The sequence below is a fragment of the Tubulanus polymorphus genome, chromosome 4 (assembly GCF_964204645.1).
Source record: "Tubulanus polymorphus chromosome 4, tnTubPoly1.2, whole genome shotgun sequence".
In the NCBI taxonomy this organism is placed as follows: domain Eukaryota; kingdom Metazoa; phylum Nemertea; class Palaeonemertea; order Tubulaniformes; family Tubulanidae; genus Tubulanus; species Tubulanus polymorphus.
This window is the reverse complement of record NC_134028.1, coordinates 2,464,390-2,489,214: the sequence shown is the minus strand read 5'-3', so window position 1 is coordinate 2,489,214 and position 24,825 is coordinate 2,464,390. Positions and strand designations below refer to the sequence as shown.

Sequence of the window (24,825 nt, the reverse complement as noted above, 5' to 3'; positions counted from 1 at the left end):
GCTGTCGACACAAATATGTGTTCATTGATGGAGTTCGCCACGTTTGAGTAGTTTTTACCATCATTTTACTGATTATTCGTGGATCCCTGTGTGAAATAACCACATGCTCCCTTCACACATAGGACGAATGTATGAATCAGTTACGTATGAAAATGAAAAAGATCTGTTTGTTTTTTTCCCCTTACGAAATGTTCGATTAATTCATCTTAGTTGTGTTTATATGAATTTTTGAGGATTTCTGTTGCAGTTACCGATCAAATGCTTATCGTCTTGTCAAAATAAGATTTTCTTGCCTGCCGCAAAATCCGTTTGCAAAATCCTACGAACGACTGTTACCATTACGTAATTCATTGTGTATTACTAAATGAAATCATAGTGTGCGCATAGTTAGACAACCGCTAATCGTGAGAAGATTATTCGGAAATAAGGACAAATAAATAAAATATGTAAAATGAAAGGTTACTGCAATAATGTCACAGCAATCTGCTGTTTGGCCAGATTTGCTCCAACTTGCTGGTTCGAAGTTGGTCTGACAGTTGTTGATATTATATGTCGCATACCAGTCGTCAATTTTGAATGACATCAGGGTCCACAGTTGTGAGTTGATATTTGACTCTAGACTTAACTCATTGAAGATGAACTCAGAGTTAACTCTAAACTCACAATTGTGGAACTGGAGAAGGAAATAATCCATAAAGGATTATCAAGAATTGAAGTCTATTTAAGTTTTTGCTCACATGACCAGATATAGATATCTTTATTGAAATTCGAATGTTCTAGCTTTGGCGTGACAACATGTTGAACGTAATATAGAAAACGATGCCAACCTGTCAGAAGCGATATAACGACTTAAAGTGACTCATTACGCTAATTGAAGCTAATGGATATTACATTAACGCCGAACACGTATGTTACACATTGAATTTTCAATTCACGTTTAAGTCTGCGCGGAGATTAGTCTTTTCAGGTGTAAATCCGTTACGGCGCTTTTAACGTACATTACAAAATTGTATTGAAATTCAAAAACTGTAGTTTAGGTATTTCTTTCGAAACACTTTCTCTTCAGATTCTTAAGATCTACGTATATAAGACAGTGAAAGTTCAAAGAAGGTTTATCTGCGAGTAGATAATCGTCTAAAGAACGCTTAACTTGCTCCCTGCGTTTCTTTTACGCCTCAGATTTGTTGGGGTTGTTGAGGGCTTTTTAGAATTTTGCGCCGACTGTTTGCCTCTGCGCACAGGTTTAAACTTACGAGGCGTGCCTATTCGACCCATTATGATCGCTAAAGATGAAAGTTTGGATCTCTTTTTCTTCGATTTAACCACAGGTGGTGGCGGTGTCGGCGGCTTCTTCGTCGTCTGTCTAAAAGCTTTCGTCGACTGTTGAGAAAGCACGTCCATCATGGCCGTCAAATTTGTTCCGGGATTCAATCCTGCATCCTGCCCTTTTACACCGTCAGCGTCGTCGAGCACTGAAACACTACCAACAAAATTCTGTACGTGTTCACCCTTCATTTCGGCGAGCAATTGCATCGTCGCACCGAATGATTTACTATTTTCGGTTTCCGAAGCTGAATCGCCATTAAACAACAGAGATCTTGACGATAGCGCGTTATTAGAATTCGCTAAAAGAGGACTCATCGCTTGAATTCTACCGTTCAATCGTCCAAAATTCAGCTTCTGCGAACTCCGAAAAGTCGATCTCGATGCGATGGACTCATTTACCGGTGACAGTGATGGAGTTCTGGCGCTATTATTGTTTACTATCTCACCCGATTTCAAAGAACTTTCGTCCGTAATTTGAATTAATGGTGGTAGTTTTCGAGCCATCTTTACGTGTCTTTGCATCGACGGTAATCGGCCTAGTATCCGTGCCCATCTTTCCCAATCCTTTTGTTGATTATACACGTCAATTTCTCTTCGTTTCTGCCCTTCTTCTTGCCAAAATGTTCCCGTACGGAAAGTCATACTGTCGAACTGTTTCTTAGCCGCATTTCCTCGCTTATTCAACATGTCCGCGATATGATTGAAACCTAATCTTCTGGCGTAGAGATACGGAGTCAAGCCATCTTTATCGGGTACGTCGACGGGCAGGTGATATTTCTTCATGTGGTCCAATACTAAATGAACCACATCAACGTCACCGGACATGGTCGCGTGATGCAACGGCGTCTTACCAGTTTCGTCGGGACTTCGTAAATCAATATTCCCGAGCGCGTTGTCGAAAATCTGTTGCACTTCGGAAATTCTTCCCAAACTACAAGCCCACGACAAAACGCACATTCCGTTTTCTTTATTTACGAAACAGCTATTCGCACCTCGACGAAGTAAATATTGAAATAATTTCGAACGTTTCGCGTCGTCGTCGATGAACAAAGCCACCGTCAAAACACCGTCGCCTTCTTCGTTCCTGCAGTTAATCGGAACGCCGTAATTGACGAGAAGTCGTTGCACTTCTTTAAATCGGGTGTCGGTTATAGCCTGGAAAAGTTTCACGACGTTCGGCGATCGCTCAGTCCCCGAGAGTCTGTTAGCCACCATTGTGCAGATGATATATATATACGTATATATATCTTGTACTAGATATCACGTGGTGTATTACGATTAATATTTGAGAATTTGATATCTACAACGACGGTCTAAATAGAGTTTAATTACTCACTTCCGGTGTACATGCTGACTGATATCTGCGAGTCTATACACGATACTGCGCACAACACTTATATATTACATATAATTGCAGAAAAAATCCATCATTTTACGACATTATAAATTAAATTTCTACTACATTAAAATCTTTGCCGCTGTTATTTATCGCGAACGGTATCAATTTAAATGCGATTAATATTCGCCGCATGTCAAACTGTCGGTGAGTTTATTTATCACGGCAGCGACGCTATAGTAAGAGTCTTGTCATTATCAGCCGGTTTAAAGTATTGTCCGCAAACGTCGCAAATTAAGTATAATATAAGTATTCTACGTGAGCAGTACGCGCGGGTTCCTCTGATTACTGCATAAATCCTAAGAATTTTTTCGACGACCTCCAGTATTTTAGTGGTTTGAATGTCAAACAGGTTATAGTACGTATAAGATCCCTCACCTATCTGTTCCAGCAATGCACGCACCGATTAATGCGAGCTAATGAATCCCGATTCACTTTCTAAGTCGCACCAAGCTGTGACGTTCCTGGCTAAATATTTGTTTTACGCGAAAGAATTACGCCACCGAACAGATTGAGATATATCCGTTCAATTTCCATTAGATGCCACGTAATGGCAATCTAGAATTAGATTTCGTTTCAAAGAACCACGCATCTTCTTAATTCCATCGTCCGAATGTCTGCATTACTGCAATAGACTACGTTTACTAATTTCGTTCATGTGCCGGTATATCAACGAGTCGTTCCCGCAATCTTTCCTCTGTCCGCCACATTTTAAATCTGTCTGTTGTGCTTATTAATACCGAAGGCTTTTATGGTTTTATTCGACCAATAAAACGATTAACTCTTTAGTTAACTACCGTTAACTAACCGACGCGTCACGTGTATTTCAGCGTTTAGTAATACGCTAACTCCGCGGTAAGATTAATCTGCGCGGTGTCCCAGAATAAATATGATTTCTTCGATATGATCAAATTATATTTGTTTGTTTAGATCTCGTTTCCACAAAGTCGGGGTTTGGCGACAATTCGAAATGCAGACAAAGCTGTTAGTGAGCATTCCGAATGAATAAAATAGTACATTGCGGTACGAACGTCGAGAAACTATGAAACGAAATCTACTGACTAAACGAAATAGGTACCAACCGACAGTAGCGCTAACTGACAGCATAAATCTACCGGTTACTTTCGTCCCGTGGATGCAAACGGAAATTGCTGTCGCGTAGAAATGATTGATTTCTGTGCTACAAAAACTATTTAACTATTTTTGTCTGGCGCGGGTCTTCTTCGAGGAGATCTGTTATCATAAAATACGTGGTTTTTCAGTCATGTCTTCCGATAGTACGTATATAAATAACGAGGTCTGCTGCATATTAATTAAACCATCGACTCGTCCGTTTTTAGAGTCCATGATTGAATTAGCAACCGAATGAAAACGTTATAGAAGCTCAATTTCACGGTAAATTTCTCGCTCGACGCATAACGACCCTTGGGAAATATACATTGTTGAAAATGACGAATGGAAAGCTTCATCCAGTAATTGGATGCCGTGGATGGCAACGAAAAATCAAAACTTGTTTTCATACGCGTTGATAGGGTGCAGGGAGTTCTAAGAAGTGATATTCGTATGGTTCCAACCTTGCATTTATGATGAACTTGGTTGTGACATGTTTACATTTTCGTAAATTCTGTTATAGTTTACAGTGGATTAATTACTACAGAGTACGGATACAAATATGTATCGGCAATGCTTTTAAATTCGGTTCATCTCGTTCACACGAATGTCAAATAAAACCGAATAATAATTCAAGAATGTGTGAAGTACTATCAACACAATTTTCTACTATTTGACTCGAATATTTACACATCGAGGCCACTTTAACACAAGAGAAGTGCAAAAAACTGTTTTAGTTTTCTATTATTCTATTGCAAGAGAGAGATTTGAATTTGGTTCATTGGTAAATAGTGCTTTATAGATAAAATGTTTTAAGAGCGGGCAACACAAATTTGAACCATAAACCTCCTGTGGGACACGCTGATATTTAGTATATCTGTATAGTACTGTAAATGTCATGCTTATTCTGAACTCCTTTCTCTCGTGGTTGAGGAGCGTTTAAATAGAACAATGCAGTCATTTTTAGACACAAATGTGATTCACGGGTCAGTAATTGTATGTGTTTAATATAAACCGATCCGATTAACAATTTGTAGATTCACCTGTTTTAAACTGCTTTATCTAGCCGCGTTACTCGATTTAGTTTGATTGATGATTACGATCATTTTCATTTTAATCTACAATCTAGTCACGTTCGGAGCTGTTTTAATGCACGGATCTTAGAATAATCGCATTAATCTTCGAAGACGGCCATGCATTAAACGACATGTAGCACTTTAAGAATAATTTCTAGCAAAGGAAATGGAATTTCAAAAAATAGAATTATATAAATCTATGATATTAAACTAATATATAAAACTATATAGAAAGTAATATGAAACTATGAAAATCTCTCAACGTTTTCGATTGGATAAGCAATTTTTCCTGAGATCTGATCAATTAAAAGTGAAAAACCCATTTTGGTCATTCTGGACTGGAACGGGCGGACAGCGATGTGAAAATATGTTCGCGTGCCTGAATATCAATGCCGACATCTGGCGGAATATCGTTCAGGTATTCACACATTCGATGATGAAATTAGTTCCAAATTCGTCAATTAACGTTAACCATGCTTGTTTCATAGATAGCAGAATAGAAGTATTGAAAAACTGCAAACATCGCGACGCGTGTTTACATTCATCCTGCTCTACGATGAGGTCATCCAACTGCTATTTGTCGCGAGCATCATTTACAAACGTCCTATTCTAACTGGTGGACGGGACGTGGTTGAAGCTTCATCATGATTTCGACAAAAGTGAGAACGTTAAGATCAACGTCGAGTTCTGCCAAAACAATCGCTGAAAACCGTTTGTGGATTTGTTTTCGGCCGTTGATGATTTGTATGAAAGTATGCGGTACCTGGTACGACGAGAATATGACTTACACTATGGCCGGGAAAATTCACAAAATCTACTGTTTCACGGCAGTTTTTATAAGCTTTATTAATTTTGTGAGGACATTATTGGTTCATTTTGACAAGAGATTATGGGCTGGAATCAGCAGGTCATTCGGAATGAAGTTCATATTCGGAATGTTTTCGTTGCTGTCGCTGGCCGTTCATATCGCGTTAATCTATGCGGCAAAGAAATGCTGGTTTCAGGAATTTTGCCGTTTGTGGACGAAACTGAATAATCACAAACATGATGACGACAAGGATGAAAGTCTTGTCGAATCAACAAGAAAATGGGTAAAAGTCATGTCTGGGTTTGTAATATTTGTCGTAGTGTCGGGGATATTATCGGCTGTGTATGGTGCTCTAATGCCGAGTTCTTATTTCGCATCGATGCCCGAGTATATCTCTCCAATATCCATCCTCGACCCGAATTTACCGTATTTCGTACCATTTCTTGCCTTTCTACAGCTGTTCAGTAATTTCGCTACGCAAACTTTGGTACCTTTATTTATCGTTTGTGCAAATCTCGTCCGAAAGGAATTCGCAAATTTGAACGCGCGTCTAACAGACTCGATTCGTGAAGGTAAAATATCGTCGCCCGATAGCAGTAAATCCTCACAATATTTCAGAGGATGGCACACAAAAATCTGTGAATTTCTGAAACCGATACGCAGTTATTTCTCATTCTATATCGTGGCTGGTTACGTGTCGTCGTTAGTAATGATATGTCTTGTAGTTTACGACATTATCAAACAGGGATATGTGAAAATCGAAGTTTTGATGACGTTAATCATGTGGTTATTGTCATCGCTTGCTTGTCTTTTATGTTTAACAGTACTTGGTTTGATGGTTAACAATGAGGTAAGACTGTTCCTGCTTACGATTCTGAACAATTACATATTAACAGTATAATAAAGAACACATTCAATTTATGTCTACAGGCTCATGCCCCTGCTGAAGAGGTCTATACCATTAATCAACATACATTATCAGATAAAGATGCAACTGAGGTAAATAAGGACGTAGTTTTCTTGTAACATCGAAGAAATAACTTCTAAATAAGTCTCATATATATTTTTTCGGTTTTAGTTGATCATGTTCCTGCAACGTTTAAATGGCCCTTCGATTGGATTTAGTGGATTGGGACTCTTCGTAATTGATGCCGATTTCATTCTCTCAGTAAATATAAAGTGAAAAATAAGTTCCTTGTGGGCGTCTCCAGGATTTTGAAGGAGTAGAATTTGACGGAGCCAGAAGAAGCATTTGCGAGCCCTCGCCCAAGGAATTTTGGACATTTTTTATTGTAGAATTTTCGTTTTGTTCTTCTCGACATAACTTACCAAACGTAAAGCGAGCAGAAAGTTCCATTTCAAAAAGGGCCGTTTACATTCAGTGCCCCCTGCCTTTATATTCCTAACTTGAGCTCCCCAGTTTTACGAATCCGTTTGCTTCGAATAAATTCATAGAATTTGCTGTTCTCTAAAATCTATTTTTGCAGGTTCTTGGCACGTTGCTTACCTACCTCATCATAGTTATACAGTTCAAACAGGCTGAAAATGGCGGACCGAACTCAGAGTGTTCAAACAGCACCTTGTCCTGAAAATGCGATTTACTCTTCGCAATATATACGTATATATCTGTATCAACTTTAATCTCAGAATATTTAATAATCAGATAATCATAGAAGTGTATTAGATAAGTATTATGTTATTTGGTTATAGTTAGAACAATCGTTAATTATGATTCTTGTACAACTACATAAAATCTAGTTTAATACAGTAAGTCACACTATAATGCGCAGTCTCTGCGGAATTGTATATCGGGATATTGGTTTGGCAATGATTTCAGAATAAACACAGAGTCCATGATTCGACTAAGACTATAATATTGACAATGATCTTGACGATGTAATAGTTTTCATTCGCAAATAAACCCATCACTGGCTAAATCCTCCGTACTTTACATGTCATGGGACAGGTAGTTATGTACTTAACAAATCAACGCTGTGTAATGATATTCCTAAACAACGCACATTACCGTGCACATCGATTTTGCCGGATGCTTTGATCAGAAAACGGAAATGAAGTTATGCTTGCCTAATGGATGTTGCCGGATTAACACGTTTTCGATTACAATATGGTTGAGAAATTTTGACTATTTCAAAAGTATCAGACATTTGCACGCTGAATATACCGTTTTTTACACAGCATAAAAGAGGCGTTATAGCTAACGGATATTTGTGATAATGATTGTCAGTGAGGATATTCATCGAAATACCCTTTGGGTTGCGTGGCGACCATTGATAATATGCTTGAAATGATCAGCTAGCTGGTACGATGCCGATTCCAAATCGAAAATCAACATCTTTCACAAGTTTTACTGCGCTTTCGCCTTCCGCATTAACTCGTTTAACATTTTACGCATCATTTCGGTTTCTTTCGACAAAAAACATGCAGCGCTATTCGCAAGGCTCGACAGTCGCGCGCGTCATTTACGGTTTTACGAGTTCTACAAGTTTCATTTGATATCCATCTAAGTTTTTAGCAGCGTTGCAATAAAACGTTGTTAATGATTCGCTAACAAACAGTGTTGACCAGATTCTATTCAGCGGCAAAATACATTAATTTGTTGAATCCTTTAGATTTATTTGAATGAGGTGATGATGTGTATCCATCGCAAACACCCTTAATCATTAATTGCATTTAGTTTGTTCGAGCAATTTTCGCTCAGATCTGTTTATTCGATGCAATGTTGTCATGTTTGCCGGAGCGACTGATTTCACCATCGAAAAATTGACATCGATTTGCGCAGGTTTTGTCGTAAAAAAAAACACAGAGCCCCCTGGAGTGGGGTAAGATGATTGTTGTTCAACAAGAGGACGGAACCATAACGCTAATACAAATAAATCGTTTAATCACAAAATTTCTAATAGGATATCTATTGCAGGAAGAGCAACATTTAAAACCAGCACAAATTATGCATAGTTGACATATGCTTATATAGAAAGCCAAAATGTGAGACATTCGCTTTCATGCTGTCAGCTTTTATTTATCGGGTAAGCAATAAAACAAGTTTCTGCACCGTAAAATTCTAGGTTGATGACGTAGATGAAGAACAAAACAGATATATCCGAACAAATGTCCCGCTCAACTTAACCCGCTTCTCCCGAGAAAAGGATAAGATTAAGGATTTTCCACTAAGGTTAAGAGAACCATTAACGAATTCCGTTCGGTAAAACATCCGAAGTCCCCTAGAAGCATGGACTGAAGCTCCGGGATCGGTAAAACGGTTGTTTTGATATTCCAGGGTTCTGGTAAAATGAATATATCACTGCTGTGGAAAGAATTCCCAAAACATCCGGTGATGATTCTCCACGCAATATTTTCTCGTACCGTAAAAAGACCATATATTTTCGTATGAATTGTTACAGTTATGTCTCTTACTCGGTGAAAGGCCTAAGTCGGGTCCGGTGCTAGTACCGGTGCTAGTAGTTAGAGCTGTGTCACCACTGGTAAATCAGCGGTAATCGTCACAAGTCAGACTCGACCCGGTAAATAACACGACGCGCATTTTTACGACACGCATTTCGTCTGCCATCTAACACGTGTATTTTGAATATCAAAAAACTGCAAACATCGCGACGCGTGTTTACATTCATCCTGCTATACGATGAGGTCATCAAACTGCTATTTGTCGCGAGCATCATTTACAAACGTCCTCTTCTAACTGGATGACGGGACATGGTAGAAACTTCATCATGATTTCGACAAAAGTGGGTCCGTTAAGATCGCCGTCAAATTCTGCCGAAACAATCGCTGAAAACCGTCTGTGGATTTGTTTTCGGCCGTTGATGATTTGTATGAAAGTATGCGGTACCTGGTACGATGAGACGATGACTTGCACTATGGCCGGGAAAATTCACAAAATCTACTGTTTCACGGCAGTTTTTATAAGCTTTATAAATTTTGTGAGGGCATTATTGGTTCATGTTGACAAGAGATTATGGGCTGGAACCGACAGGTCATTCGGAATGAAGTTCATATTCGGAATGTTTTCGTTGCTGTCGCTGGCCGTTCATATCGCGTTGATTTATGCGGCAAAGAAATGCTGGTTTCAGGAATTTTGCCTTTTGTGGACGAAACTGAATAATCACAAACACGATGACGACAAGGATGAAAGTCTTATTCTAGCTACAAGAAAATGGGTAAAGGCCATGTCCGGTTGTATTATATGCCTTCTGGTGACGAGCATATCAGCGGGTGTGTTTGGTGCTCTAATGCCGAGTTCTTATTTCGCATCGATGCCCGAGTATATCTCTCCAATATCCATCCTCGACCCGAATTTACCGTATTTCGTTCCATTTCTTACTGTTCTTCAGACGGCCAGTAACCTCGCTACGCAATCTTTGGTACCGTTATTCATCGTTTGTGCGAATCTCGTCCGACAGGAATTCGCAAATTTGAACGCGCGTCTAACAGACTCGATTCGTGAAGGTAAAATATCGTCGCCCGATAGCAGTAAATCCTCACAATATTTCAGAGGATGGCACACAAAAATCTGTGAATTTCTGAAACCGATACGCAGTTATTTCTCATTCTATATCGTGGCTGGTTACGTGTCGTCGTTAGTGATGATATGTCTTGTAGTTTACGACATTATCAAACAGGGATATGTGAAAATCGAAGTTTTGATGACGTTAATCATGTGGTTATTGGCATCAATTATATGTCTTTTATGTCTAACTATACTTGGTTTGATGGTTAACAATGAGGTAAGACTGTTCCTGCTTACGATTCTGATTGGTTACCTATAACGGTGTTACAAAAATACATTCAATCTATGTCAACAGGCTCATGCCCCTGCTGAAGAGGTCTATACCATTGATCAACATACATTATCAGATAAAGATGCAAATGAGGTAAATAAGTCTGTAGTTTTCTTGTATCGCCAAAGAAATAACTTCTAAATAAGTCTCATGTATATTTTTTTCCGGTTTTAGTTGATCATGTTCCTGCAACGTTTAAATGGCCCTTCGATTGGATTTAGTGGATTGGGACTCTTTGTAATTGATGCCGATTTCATTCTGTCGGTAAATATAAAGTGAGGGATAACTTCCTCTCGTCCCATGCTGTTGATGCCTATATGCCTATGTTTTGCATCCACGTAATTTCCGCTTGGAATGAATGTAAAAACACAACTGTGGAATTAGTTTTTGCTCAAATCTATTTTTGCAGGTTCTTGGCACGTTGCTTACCTACCTCATCATAGTTATACAGTTCAAACAGGCTGAAAATAGCGGACCGAACTCAGAGTGTTCAAACAGCACCTTGTCCTGAAATGCGTTCCCCTTCGCAACGCCTTAAGATTTCTGTGTCAACTTTATAATCTCAAAATAATCATTGAAAAATCAAATAATGAATATACTAGACGAATATCATCAATTAGAACTATTAAGTCATTATGCCGTTCATTGATTATGATTCTTGTACAACTACACTAAATTTAGTTCATCAACTTTAATCTATATGATCTATGATGTACAAATAACTAGACGAGTAATATACTTTATAAGTTAACTATTTATTTGACGCACGAGCTTTCGCTACAGGTGAATGAGTCATTATACTATGTGCAGTCCCTGTAGGATTCGTTATCTGGAAATCGGTGTTGGCAAAACTTCTGAATAAACACAAAGTCTAATCTACCAACTTAAGTATTGACAATGATATTGATGCTGTAACAGTTTCATTCGCAATAAAGCCATCACTGGTTTTAATATTCTCAACACTATGTGGTTGCAGGGACAGGCAGTTCTGTTTGACAAGTCAACATTGTTTAATGGTTTTCCTTACACAACGAGCATTACCGGGTAACCATAATTTTGCCGGATGCTTTGATCAATAAACGCAAAAAAGTTATGCTCGCGTAATGGATGTTGCGCGAATAACACATTTTCGATTACAACTTGGTTGACAAATTGTGAGCACCTCATAATCAGACATTTTCACAGAGAATGCAGTTAATTGCACACCGTATAAAGAGGCGTAACGGATATTTGTGATAATGATAGTCAGTGAGGATATTCATCGAAATACCCTTTGGGTTGCGTGGCGACCATTGATAATATGCTTAAAATTGTCAGGTTGCTGGTACGATGCCGATTCCAAATCGAAAATCACCATCTTTCACAAGTTTTACTGCGCTTTCGCGTTCAGTATTAACTCGTTTAACATTTTACGCGCCATTTCGGTTTCTTTCGACAAAAACATGCAACGCTATTCGCAAGGCTCGACAGTCGCGCGCGTCATTTACGGTTCTTACTCGTTCATACCCATTACCTGCCAGCTGATCGTCTTATATGCCTCCAGAAAACGATCAATTCAACAGTTCTGCGCGAGATGGCAAGAGATTCAAAACTACAAACAAAACGAAATTGACTTCGAAGATGTTGAAAAACGTCACCTCGCCATCACCCGGCGGTTTTCGTACGGCGCCTGCGCTGCGTTGGTATTTGGTGGACTTTACCAAATTTGCTATGCCGCTGTCGGTATAACCATACCCAAAGAACTTCTAATCTCAATACCCGAGTACATATCTCCTGTTTCGCTTGATAATGAAAACCTGTCGTATTTCCTACCGCTATTTGCCGCGTTTCAAATTTTTAGCTTCTTTCCGACAATCACTACCGAATTCTTCTTCATACTGTTTGCGTATAACGTCACCAAGGAGTTCGTTCACCTGAATAAACACATCAAAGAATTTACGGACGCCGATTTCCACATCACTGGACGAAGAGAGGTCGATTACGAATCGCGCAGTGTCGGCTATTTCAGAAAATGGCACACGTTGATATATCGATGTTTTAGCATCGGGCGCAGTTGTTTTTCGGTGTATGTCGGGGCAGGGTTTACCGCGGCATTAGTGAATATTTGCTTGTCAGTTTACGAGGTTATTCAACAAGGATTCCAACAGACGCAGATCATCGCGACTTTGATGATATTTATAATAACATCGTTTCTGTTTATGATTATCATAACGACTTGTGGCTTACAAGTAAATCTAAAGGTAGGGAACTGCATAAAGTAGAAATTTCGATGTTACGTCGCAAAACTTTTATGTCAACTCTTAAAGCACATATTTCGGTATCAAATGATCCTTGATTCAAGTAGAAATACATTCTAGCTGTTTGTGGTTTTTTAATGTAAATGAATGCGCGTATGTTTTTAAATCCAGGCACATGAGCCGCTTGATGATTTGTATAATATAGATGCTGGTAAACTGTCCACCGAAGACGCGAACGAGGTAGGAGGAGTAGTGATTATTACTGATGCTGAGTTATGGATGTTCCAAATTTATCTATTCTTTTGTTTCTCGTATGTGAAACAAAGCATTGTTAACGTATATGAAACAAAGCATTGTTAACATTTTTATTTGAATAATAATAATAATAATTTATTTTCGTAAATCGGTTACGAGGTATCCAGTGCAAGCCAACAGGCTGTACATAAAATTAAGGCGCTGGAACCTTGTGCAGAGTGCAGGGGAATGTGCAGTGATACTTATAAATAATGCTATTAATAATCTTAATGCTAACAATAATAATTATGCTAATCAATAATAATAATAATAATAATAATAATAATAATAATAATAATAATAATAATAATAATAATAATGCTAACAATAATAATACATGTAATGCTAATCAATAATAATAATAATAATAATACAAATTCTAATAATGATGACAACAATAACTTATACAAATACAAATACAATGATAATCATAATTACGGCAATATACTATAACCATTAATATTTCAGCAATTTAGGTAAAGATACTCATAATGATAATAATAATAGTAATAATAATAATAATAATGATAATAATAATAATAATAATAATAATAATATTAATCAATAATAATAATAATAATAATAATAATAATAATAATAATAGTAATAATAATAATAATAATGATAATAATAATAATAATAATAATAATAATAATAGTAATAATAATAATAATAATGATTGATTAATAATAATAATAATAATAATAATAATAATGATTGATTACAAATATGGAGAAAGCAAATGCCACAGATAATAATGATTACAAAGATAGATAGTCTAGTATAGCAGTCTAGTCAAGTTTAGTTAAGACTAAACACATACCAAGTTTTTCCTCAACGGGAGATGAATAATTACGCGTATTTCAGTAATATTTGTTTATTTGAAGATGATGGTTTTCCTGCAAAAGCTGAAAGGGCCAGCCATCGGTTTTACAGGATTTGGTCTGTACACAGTCGATTCTGACTTCATTTTGTCGGTTAGTTCGTCACTTTCAACAATGAATAGCTATCCTCAGTACAATGACTGTTCTGCAGGACACTTAACGGAAATATTGGTATTTTTCTCTTGCAGTTGATTGGCACATTACTTACGTATCTGGTAATCGTTATACAGTTTAAGCAAGCTGAAATGGCCACGGCGGGCAGTTCGCTGCCGAACACATCTCCGAATATTGCGACAACTGTGGCCCATTGAATGTGCTTTTCATAGATGCTCCTTTCATAGATAACCTGCGTTCATTATCTATTAATTTCGTTGTAAATCACTACAAATGACACTCTATGTGGATACAACGCTAGAATTTTCTCTTAATTTCTTCGCGGCTTAATGTGGAGCCATAAAACGTCATGAAAAATAATACAGCATGTAGAATTTGTTATCACAATAGATATGTTTCAAGTTCCATTTGATATCCATCTAAGTTTTTAGAAGCATTGCAACAGTGTTGACCAGATTCTATTCAGCGGTAAAATACATTAATCTGTTGAATCCTTTAGATTTATTTGAATGAGGTGATGGACGTGTATCCATCGCAAACACGCTTAATCATTGGTTGTATTTAGTTCGATCAATGTTGTTTATTTGATACCGTGATGTCATGTTTGCCAGAGCGACTGATTTCACTACCAAAAAATTGATATTAATTTGCGGAGGATCAATTTGTCGTAAAATAAACACAAACCCCCCTGGTGTGAAATAAGATGATGTTGTTCGACATGAGGACGGAATCATAACGCTAATCCAAATAAATCGTTTAATCACAAAATTTCTAATTGGAAATCTATTGCAGGACGAGCAACATTTAAAACTAGCAAAAATTATACATAGTTCACATATGCTTATATAGAAAGCCAATATGTGAGACAATCGCTTTCATGCATCGGTTTTTATTTATCGGGTAAGCAATAAAACGAGTTTCTGCACCGTAAAAATCTAGGTTGATGACGTAGATGAACAAGTTAAAAGAAGAACAAAACATATATATTCAAATAAACTCCAGCTCAATTTGCCCCGCTTCTTCCGAGAACATGATTAGGAGTAGGGTTTCCCATTAAGGTCAAGGGAACGATTTTAAAAATTTGATTCGGTAAAACATAAGGAGTCAACTAGAAGCACAGGCTGCATCTTTATTTCGATTATATATACGTCTCTTACTCGGCGAATAGCCTAATAACCGGGTCCGGTGCTTGTATCGGAGTTAGAATCAAGAGCTGTGTCGTCGCAGTCACAGTCGTGGCAAATGGGCAGACTCGACCCGGTCAATAACACGACGCGCATTTTTACTTGCATCGTCTGCCATCTAAACACGTGTATTCTAAATATTGAAAAACTGCAACGCGACGCGTGTTTGCATTCACCCTGCCCTGCGAAGAGGTCGTCCAACAGACATTTTGTCGCGAGCACAATTTACAAATTTCCTCTCCTGGCCGCTAGACTGTGAACGGTAAGAGCTTCATCATGTCTTCGACAAGAATGGAAACGTTACAATCGACGTCAAATTCTGCCAAATCAATCGCTGAAAACCGTTTGTGGATTTGTTTTCGACCGTTGATGATTTGTATGAAAGTATGCGGTACCTGGTACGATGAGACGATGACTTACACTATGGCCGGGAAAATTCACAAAATCTACTGTTTCACGACCGTTTTCATAAACCTTACGGATTTTTCGAGGATGATTTTAGTTTATTTTGACAGGAGACTATGGGCTGGAACCAAAAGGTCATTCGGAATACAGTTCATTTTCGGAATGTTTTCGTTGCTGTCGCTGGCCGTTCATATCGCGTTGATGTATGCGGCAAAGAAATGCTGGTTTCAGGAATTTTGCCTTTTGTGGGCGAAACTGAATGATCATAAACACGATGACGACAAGGATGAAAGTCTTATTGTATCAATAAGAAAATGGGTAAAAATCTCGTGTGGATTTATAATATCCTTAGTGGTGACGGGGATATTAGGTGGTATGTCTACTGCCTTCATGCCAAAATCGTATTTTGCATCCATGCCATCGTATATCTCTCCAATATCCATCTTAGACCCGAATCTATCGTATTTCGTACCATTTCTTACTGTTGTTCAGATGTTCGGCAACCTCGTAACGCAAACTATAATACCGTTGTTCGTTGTTTGTGCAAATCTCGTCCGACAGGAATTCGCAAATTTGAACGCGCGTCTAACAGACTCGATTCGTGAAGGTAAAATATCGTCGCCCGATAGCAGTAAATCCTCACAATATTTCAGAGGATGGCACACAAAAATCTGTGAATTTCTGAAACCGATACGCAGTTATTTCTCATTCTATATCGTGGCTGGTTACGTGTCGTCGTTAATAATGAAATGTCTTGTAGTTTACGACATTATCAAACAGGGATATGTGAAAATCGAAGTTTTGACGGCGTTGATCATCTGGTTATTGACATCGATAATGTGTCTTTTGTGTCTAACTGTACTTGGTTTGATGGTAAACAATGAGGTAAGACTGTTCCTGCTTACGATTCTGAACAGTTACATATTAACAGTATAATAAAGAATACATTCAATTTATGTCTACAGGCTCATGCCCCTGCTGAAGAGGTCTATACCATTAATCAACATACATTATCAGATAAAGATGCAAATGAGGTAAATGAAGGCATTGTATTGATAATAATAATAATTATCATAATAATGATAATGACGATGACGATAACGATGATAATAATAATGATAATAATAATGATGATAATAATAAAATTTGTATAGCGCGAAAAAAAAGCAATGTTCAAATGCGCTCCTCCAGGTTAACGTCAAGGTATGAAATAGTTGAGTTTTGATCATGGATTTAAATTCATTCTAAAACTAGTCTCTATTATTTTTGTTTTAGTTGATCATGTTCCTGCAACGTTTAAATGGCCCTTCGATTGGATTTAGTGGATTGGGACTCTTCGTAATTGATGCTGATTTCTTACTTTCGGTAAATACAGTATATTTGAATATAGGTTTCTCGTGGGCGCTACAAAGATCTTGAAAACGGTTTGGATTTGACGGAGTGGGGCCAGAGAGCTCAAGGCGAAGGATTTGAAGGCCCACATCCAAAAAGATTCTGAAGATTTGGGACAGATGGGCTGAGGCGTTTTCACGAGCTTTAACCGCAATATTTTTGTTAAGCACAGGAAATAACTATTAAATCCCTAAACGCAAAGCAAGCAGATACATCTATTTCAAAAAGGGGGGCATTCCCACCCACCACGCCTGATTGAATTTATGTATTTTATTCAGTTCCTAATGCTCCGGGTGAATACAAAAAAACAACTGTGAATTTTGCTATCTTAGCTAAAATCTATTTTTGCAGGTTCTTGGCACGTTGCTTACTTATCTCATCATAGTTATACAGTTCAAACAGGCCGAAAATAGCGGACCGAACTCAGAGTGTTCGAACAGCACCTTGTCCTGAAAATGCTCTTCACCGGGCTCTTTACTCTTCGCCGTACGTCTAAATTTCTATTATCAACTATAATCTCCAGATGACAATTAAGGAATCGGATATGTATTAGTTCATATTACATGTGCATCATGAATGTGTGGTTTTTTGCAGGTCTTCTTGTCGAAACGATGAGAACTAATTCGGGATATTTACTATACCTCGGTTAAGTTTGACAATAACTTCCGATTAGATTCGGCAAACCAAGTCTAACTACGTAAATATTAACAATGTGGCATTAACGTTGTAACAATTCTATTTGTAATTAATCTAGCTAAATAATTCTTCATTCATAATGTACGTGCCATGGGACAAATTCTGTCATGTCGACTATTTAAAAATGCTACGCTCTCTAATGATATTCATACAAAACGCTTGCGTGGTAGATTTATATTCATGTATAAAGCAAAATAATTATACACTATAATTTTGTAAATCTGGTGTCTATTGAAGTGAATTATTCAGGAAATAAATAAATAAATAAAATAGATGGATTTTATCGGATGCTTGATCGGTAAGCGTGAAGAAATTAATACTCGCCTCGAAAGCGTTCGATTACAACTTTGAAAAGTGTGAGCACTGCGCTGCGGTTGCAACATATGGTGGAATTTTCCAAATTTGCTATATAATAACCCCCCTCTTCCCGCGTACTTATTCCTTATTTCTTTTTGTGTATTTCGTTCCGAATTCAGATTCCATCATTCAATCCGTTATGATTTATGCCGGAGCAACTTTTCTCATTAAAAATAGATAAATCATTTATTTGCACAGGGCCCCTGGAGTATAAAGCTTACACAAAGTTGACTCATTTTGAATTGTTTTACCGACAGTTACCGGAACGCTGTTTGCAAACGGTTGTAGTGCAGTTGATATCCATTACCGGGTGAGCAAAATAAACACCTGTAAAATGGTATGAGTTGATAATATGAGTTTTCATATCCACGATCGAAAGCCATGTGTTTTCAACTGTCGGATTATATCCATCAACTAGCAGCATCTGAGCAATATGTAACGAACCTCGGCGCGGTAGAAATCTAGGCATATGACGTAGATGAAAAAGTTCAGACAAAAATTCAAGTCTTGCACATTAGTCGAAATCAGCGCTAGTTTCAGTACGTCGTATTTGCTTTCAATTCCAAATGTAACTTTGAAGAAATGCTGCAGCCAGAACATTCCCCATAGAGCAATAGCCGGCGAAACTGTGATGAGAAAAATGGCCGATACAGATGTCAGATTAAGCACGAATTTATACGATTGTTTTGTACCACTCCCGCCGGTGTATGCAATCAGTCTTTCCTTGCGCCATTTAAAAATGGCGGCCATAATGAAAATACTGGAAACTGTGATCGCCAGCCATGGTATGATAAAAGATGTTAGCCATTCAAACAAAATCATTAGAAGTGTACCGTAAGACGTCAAACGTTTGAACAATAAGCTGCATTCAAGTTCACCATTTTTGTTCAATACGATATCATATGAGTGTAGAAAAGGAGCCCTTATCAGACAGCCGACCGCTAGTACTACAAACAGGGCACGTTTTCGTCGTTTAGATGTAACAATTCTACTACGTTTCATCGGGTATCTGATGGCGATACATTTTTCGACGTTAAACAGGGTTAAGTTCCAGGTCGATGTAAACGTAGTTACATACCAGATATATCTTAATAATTTACAGACGACGCTACTGGATCCTAAAACGTTGACGTTAGCTGCCCCGATATCTCGTAGAGCGTTGTACAGCCAACTATCAATTAAGCCGTTTGAAAGTATATTGAGCAAGTCACTGGCAGCTAAAAAACTTAGATAATGCGCCGTCGATTTGTCGTGACGCTTCAAACGAGGAAAGACGACCAGCGAAATGCAATTCCCAGCGATACCACTAAATACAATCACAGGAAATATATACGCGCGGTAGATGTTTGTGAATGAGATGAAGTCTCTAGTCGCTGCACGTCCGCTCGAAACATTTCCAGCCATGTCTATCTTTCAAAATAGCAAATCAAAAATTCCTATGCACCTTTCTTTAAGTCACATTAAACGATCCATTTTCTCTAAAATGTTGTCAAATGATTTTTATGTTTGACTTCATATCGCACCACACTGTTAAAAACTTTACACATCACCGATAATCACATAGGGTTACACCCCAACGCTTCTAAACGGTCCATTAAATTCTATTACCTGCTTTTAGATAGTAAGTAATTTATTTCTGTTCTAATTTATTTGAGATGTCATTTTTGCAAGCTTTCAAAACATTTCGTGTGCGGGAAATAGCAGTGTAGATATTTCAATAAACATCCCCCACTATAGGGGCGTTCACAGAGGAGTTGTTGAAAATTGTTTTTGAGCGGTATTTTTCTACAACGTTCGCGCTGACGGTAATGATAGTTTGAAATCTTGCAGAATTATCGCCCACCGTTTTTTTATGATAGTTATCGTTTAATAAATCAATGATAACGGGTGTAGTATACAAACCACTTTGCGTAAACATTTCGCAAGATTTGCCATAAAAAGTTTTGTTAAAAATCGCTCACATTGAGAAAAAAAGACTTTTAAAATGCATGAAATGAAACATACGATCATCGAAATTCAGATGCCAAGACTATCATCAATCTAAATTCGAATTCAGTCTAACTCTATTTAGAAAGTGGCTTCAGTCTTGATTAATTGAGAATATCAAAGCCTAATAGTCTTTGAACGCCCCAGGAGCCTTGTCGAATCATACACATTCAGCATAGCATTAAAACAGGCAACCAGTCTAGGCTCAGAATTCGACACGCAACCAGTCTATTATGTGATAGTACAGTCATTCTCCGATGCCGCTTCTCCGATTGTACTCTTTTTCAACGATATCATCGAATCATCCGGGCGTGATAATAGAGTCGACCCCATGTTGGACAAACTATTTACCCGTAAAGTGCTGCCGCCTCTCTCTTTAATCATGTGACCGTTCAAAATGGCGACTTCCATGCATACCCGGAAGTGCAAGAATTGATAGAGGAAGGGTTGTACTCAATCTCAAAGGATTCTTACGGCGGATTCTCTGCTTGAAATAACTTTCAAATCATTTTAACGTTGGTCCAAATTAGCAAAAGTAAGAACCATTACTTTTTAACTTCTGGAACTGACCGCCAACAGAAACTAGCTGTCAATCAACCACTATTCACTACTGCCTGACTGGGTTTGGCTTTATTAGTTTTTTGGCGGCACAAAGCATCTAGAATCTCCTCCATTATGTCACTAATCATAGCGACTCAGAGTTTGAGAGGAAACCTGTCATCGACAATATCATTTATGACTCGTCACGCGGCTAGTTCTCGCTACAGTGGGGCAGTTATCCAACGTCAACATGTGGCTAGTTTTTATACAAATATCAAGTTATACGCCGGACACAGCAAGTGGCAGAATATCCGACATATCAAAGCAGCGAAAGACAAAGAAAGAATGAATATGACCTCAAAAATTGTACTCAAAATGAATATAGCAATAAAGGGTGGGTTATTCAATCTGTCCATTTTTTCGACTGAAAAAAACGTGTTCTTGATGTAGGAAGTTTGATTTTGGTTTCGTTTATTTTAGAAGGTGGAAGTGCAGATCCGAAACTGAATCGTCAGTTGGAACGCGCGATTCTCGAAGCAGAATCGAAAGATGTTCCAAAATCAACGATTCAAAATGCTTTAAAACGTGCCGTGAGTGCAAATCAAATGCCGTAATATCTCGCTTTAAGTAGTTCGAATATTTGGTCCAGGATAAGTGAATGTTACTACTTCACCAAAATACTTATAATTCAGGGCGAAAAGAGTAAAGATGGAAAAGTGATACACGTAGAGATGAAAGGGCCCGGCAACTGTTTCCTTATTGTTGAAGTATTGACTGATAAAGCCACACGTACTAGACAAAAAATTCAAAACATTCTAAAATCCACAGGGTTTGTGCCACTGTAATAAATCCAACACGATTAAATTTCGAACATGTTCTAGATTTAAGATTTGTAAAAGATGAGTTTATATTTTTCAGAGGGCAATTGCTAGATAACGGTATGACGAGATTCTCATTCGATTACAAAGGCATCGCGCATTTACCATATGAGGGTGAAGAAAATTTGGATACAGCGATGGAACACGCCATTGAGGCAGGAGCTGAAGATGTTCAATCAGTGTTAGATTCATCAGGAAGAAATGTCTATGAAGTGAGTCCATATTTGTAAGCGAGTCCCGAGATATTCAGGCTAAAAAATTATACCTTGTTTCTTCTTATCGGTTGTGGTTAGCTTGATCATGATTTTTATAAAGTAATGTACAGGGTGCAGCCGGCGGGGTCAACTTTAAGTATGTATGAAGGCTATAGATCGGAAATGTACTGAATATCTAATTGTTGCTTCTACTTCGTACGTTTCAGTTTCATTGCGACACCAAAGATCTCCACAAAATGACAAAACATTTGGAGTCTACGACGGGAAAAACTGTTACGCATTCGAAACTGGAATATGTACCGACGAACTTTGTAAAATTAAACAAAAATCAACTAGAATTTTTATCGATTTTGTACGATAAACTGGATAACTTCGAAGATCCAGTTCTCAGTATTTATGACAATGTTGAACCAGATGTTGAATGATATACACATATCTAGAATAAGTTGTTATAAATTAGTTTACTTTTTGGGCTCAGTTTTGTGTCTGAATCTTGAGCATTTGCTCTCTTTTTTATACATCTTAAACCTAGCAAGTGTTGTGGCATGTATATCATTATCGATTGTGTTGAATAAATTATAAATCATATCTTTTACATTTTCGTTTGTAAACTTATTTCTGCTATTCTATTCTACTTGGTCGAGATCTTTTGACAACAGTTCAAGTCGATACGCCAATAAAGCAACACAATCTATCGATTATTCCAACAGCAGATTTGTCATTCCCGGATATAATGAGTTTTGAAAGGAGAAAATTTTGAGAAAGCTTCAGCATCACTTTCACATACCAATAACAGTACACACACCCATTGCACCAATTAAGGCGTAGTTCACTGTACAACTGCCGTACAAACATTTCCAATTTCAAGGAGTTGTTGGGACCCTGAACAACAGCATTTAGTATTTCAAACATGTAACAATTTAGATCTTATTCATAAAAAGTTTTATTATTAAACATACGGTAGTACTAGTAATGGGCTAGTTGCTTAAAGTTGGTTAGAGTTCACTTTCAAATGTCACTAGAGCATCAATCTAGTGGTTAACTTTCCCCAACTTTTGAGCCACTTGCCGCAAAATGATACATATCAATCTTAATGTAATAACACATGATTCTAAGCAACTGATTCAACTAGTAATGGTAGTTTGATCTTCTGTTACGCGTTGCTCGTTTACGCATGGCCTCGGCCCTCCTCTCATCACGTCGTCGTTCTTCCTCGCGAATTTCCGACATCGGTATAACTTTACGTTTGGGAATATGACGAAGTGCCGTCGTCCAATCACCCGTGTCTTTCATATCTAAAAGAATACGCGTTATTTGATCCAACGACAAAGACTTCGATCCGCTGACAAATCTGCATTGGAAAAAATAGAAACATACAGTATCATTTCAGTAATGAATAATTTTCAGTAAAGCAGTAAAATTTGTCTAATTCAGGGAAGTGGGGGTTGTCATTAGAAAATGATTACTGCTTCATCATTGGAACATAAGTAATTATACAGAGCAAAGTGACACAAACTCAATCCATTCTTTACTCTGGTTCTTATTTCGGAGCAGTCTTAAAGCCAAAATAAGCTGTTTTGGATGAACAGAACATTTTCAAAGCAAAACCACAGTTAAGTTTCTCAATCGGGTAGAAATTATTGGTTAATGTAGTCGTCGATAATAAATTAGACAGACATACCTGTAATAAAGATCAATTGGTAACTTGGCCATACGAATGCCTTCGCGCTTCGCTTTTGCCATCGTAACCGGTTGACAGACAATCTTATCGACTAATCCACCGACGATATACACATCATCGTGATTATAGTCCTCGAGCATCGCCGGTGCATTCGGTGACAAGTAAACTAACTTATCACGTGGAAATATATCTAAGTAGCTTTTCTCGGTGACGGTGAACGGGTATTCGTCGATTCCCGACGCGCTGCGGTAGAGACGCTGCACCGACGCCGAATCGGGCGACGCGTTACACACATAGAAATAAAACGGATCGCGGTGAACGCGATTGTGTCCGTGCGATTCGAGAAACTGATCGATCATATTCGTGATATCTCGCGGACGCATGATATCGTCGTAGTCGAAATCGAACACGAGTTTCTGTCCCCATAGTAACGCGTTGTAGATATTGTTGTAGTAAAATCGATTCATCATCGGTCGTTCGATTCGTTGTAAGAATGAGTTACGTCTGAACGTCGTATAATGAAATCCGCCGTCCTCGTCGCGGTATTCGGTCTTCGGCAGCGATTCTAAATGTTCGCGTTTTTTCAATCGTTTTTTCTCGGCTTTCAAACCTTGTTGCTCGACGATCGCGAGGTATTTATACGTACGGCGACGATTAGCGTATGACGGATCCATGCATATTTTCATCCACATATACATCTCCATCTGTCTAGGAACGTGGTGACCAGTCGACAACATTACGTCGTACTCCATTTTCATGAGGTCGTAATATTTTTTCTGTTCGGACGTCAATGATTCGAACCAACGATCAGCGATATGAATCTGTTCATCTTTAGTCATCAGACCGATTTCTTTCAAAGTGATCTGTTCGATCGGTACTTCAGCCCATCGACTTTTTGTTATTCCGGCCTTTTCTACATCTTCTGGTGTGTTTATATCTGCTTCATTGTTTTTCTCGTCATAAAAACATTTCGAAGTTGACAGCGCTCGACTCAATGAGATTTTCCGAAGACTATTAATATCGTTATGAGATATTCGTCTAGTTCTTTGCGGCAGAATTCTCCTGCTTAACAGTAAAACGGTTCGAAAACTTTGCAACGCGAGTCTCATTTTCACTAAGTATTCTCTGCCTTCTTCCCTTCAGTAAGATGTGAAACGGTCTGTTGGAAAACCTAAAAAAATGAAATTGAAAGTGAAAAAAAATTTAAAAGTAAATTCGACGTTTTTTGCATATTTTCCATGTCTCATTGACATTAGTTAGTATTATGCATGGTTAACTTCAAAAATTAATGGAATGCTCACGGCTTGGATCTAGAGGCATTTTTTCGACGTACAGTAAAATAATCAGTTTACCTGTTGATTTAAATCAGCACATCATGCACTAATGGTATTTTTTCACGTGGATCACGGTCGAATTATCGAAGGCTGCACTT

The 24,825-nt window shown here is 38.0% G+C and overlaps 4 protein-coding genes and 1 long non-coding RNA gene across 5 annotated transcripts; 2 read left to right on the top strand and 3 right to left on the bottom strand.

The window, feature by feature from the left end:
* Positions 1–1,134: 1,134 nt before the first annotated feature.
* On the bottom strand, positions 1,135–2,541 carry LOC141903362 (uncharacterized). The gene has a single exon (XM_074791469.1). The coding sequence runs from the start codon at positions 2,539–2,541 to the stop codon at positions 1,135–1,137; it is 1,407 nt and encodes a 468-aa protein (XP_074647570.1).
* A 3,925-nt stretch (positions 2,542–6,466) lies between these two features.
* LOC141904649 (uncharacterized) lies at positions 6,467–6,810 on the top strand. Its single transcript, XR_012619163.1, has 3 exons — positions 6,467–6,566; positions 6,647–6,715; positions 6,795–6,810. It is a non-coding gene; the product is annotated as an uncharacterized LOC141904649 (long non-coding RNA).
* An 11,697-nt stretch (positions 6,811–18,507) lies between these two features.
* On the bottom strand, positions 18,508–19,497 carry LOC141903360 (somatostatin receptor type 1-like). The gene has a single exon (XM_074791466.1). It carries the CDS (start codon positions 19,495–19,497, stop codon positions 18,508–18,510), a length of 990 nt encoding a protein of 329 aa, XP_074647567.1.
* A 978-nt stretch (positions 19,498–20,475) lies between these two features.
* On the top strand, positions 20,476–22,253 carry LOC141903986 (translational activator of cytochrome c oxidase 1-like). The gene is made up of 5 exons (XM_074792414.1): positions 20,476–21,013; positions 21,100–21,209; positions 21,312–21,448; positions 21,538–21,709; positions 21,919–22,253. Exons 1-5 carry the CDS (start codon positions 20,755–20,757, stop codon positions 22,135–22,137), a joined length of 897 nt encoding a protein of 298 aa, XP_074648515.1. The 5' UTR covers positions 20,476–20,754; the 3' UTR covers positions 22,138–22,253.
* Positions 22,254–22,651: 398 nt separating this feature from the next.
* LOC141903840 (uncharacterized) lies at positions 22,652–24,818 on the bottom strand. The gene is made up of 3 exons (XM_074792178.1): positions 24,746–24,818; positions 23,394–24,564; positions 22,652–23,063 (listed from the first exon to the last, which is right to left on the bottom strand). Exons 2-3 carry the CDS (start codon positions 24,500–24,502, stop codon positions 22,841–22,843), a joined length of 1,332 nt encoding a protein of 443 aa, XP_074648279.1. The 5' UTR covers positions 24,503–24,564; positions 24,746–24,818; the 3' UTR covers positions 22,652–22,840.
* Positions 24,819–24,825: the final 7 nt, after the last annotated feature.

What these genes read in the sequence shown, in the direction of transcription:
- LOC141903360 (XM_074791466.1), bottom strand. Translation starts at nt 19,497, where the DNA reads ATGGCTGGAAATGTTTCGAGCGGACGTGCAGCGACTAGAGACTTCATC.
- LOC141903840 (XM_074792178.1), bottom strand. Translation starts at nt 24,502, where the DNA reads ATGAGACTCGCGTTGCAAAGTTTTCGAACCGTTTTACTGTTAAGCAGG. An exon ending in CCAATTGATCTTTATTACAG is followed by an intron (nt 23,064 to 23,393) that starts GTATGTCTGTCT and finishes TTTCCAATGCAG; the next exon opens with ATTTGTCAGCGGATCGAAGT.
- LOC141903986 (XM_074792414.1), top strand. Translation starts at nt 20,755, where the DNA reads ATGTCACTAATCATAGCGACTCAGAGTTTGAGAGGAAACCTGTCATCG. An exon ending in AACATTCTAAAATCCACAGG is followed by an intron (nt 21,449 to 21,537) that starts GTTTGTGCCACT and finishes TATATTTTTCAG; the next exon opens with AGGGCAATTGCTAGATAACG. An exon ending in CAGGAAGAAATGTCTATGAA is followed by an intron (nt 21,710 to 21,918) that starts GTGAGTCCATAT and finishes CGTACGTTTCAG; the next exon opens with TTTCATTGCGACACCAAAGA.
- LOC141903362 (XM_074791469.1), bottom strand. Translation starts at nt 2,541, where the DNA reads ATGGTGGCTAACAGACTCTCGGGGACTGAGCGATCGCCGAACGTCGTG.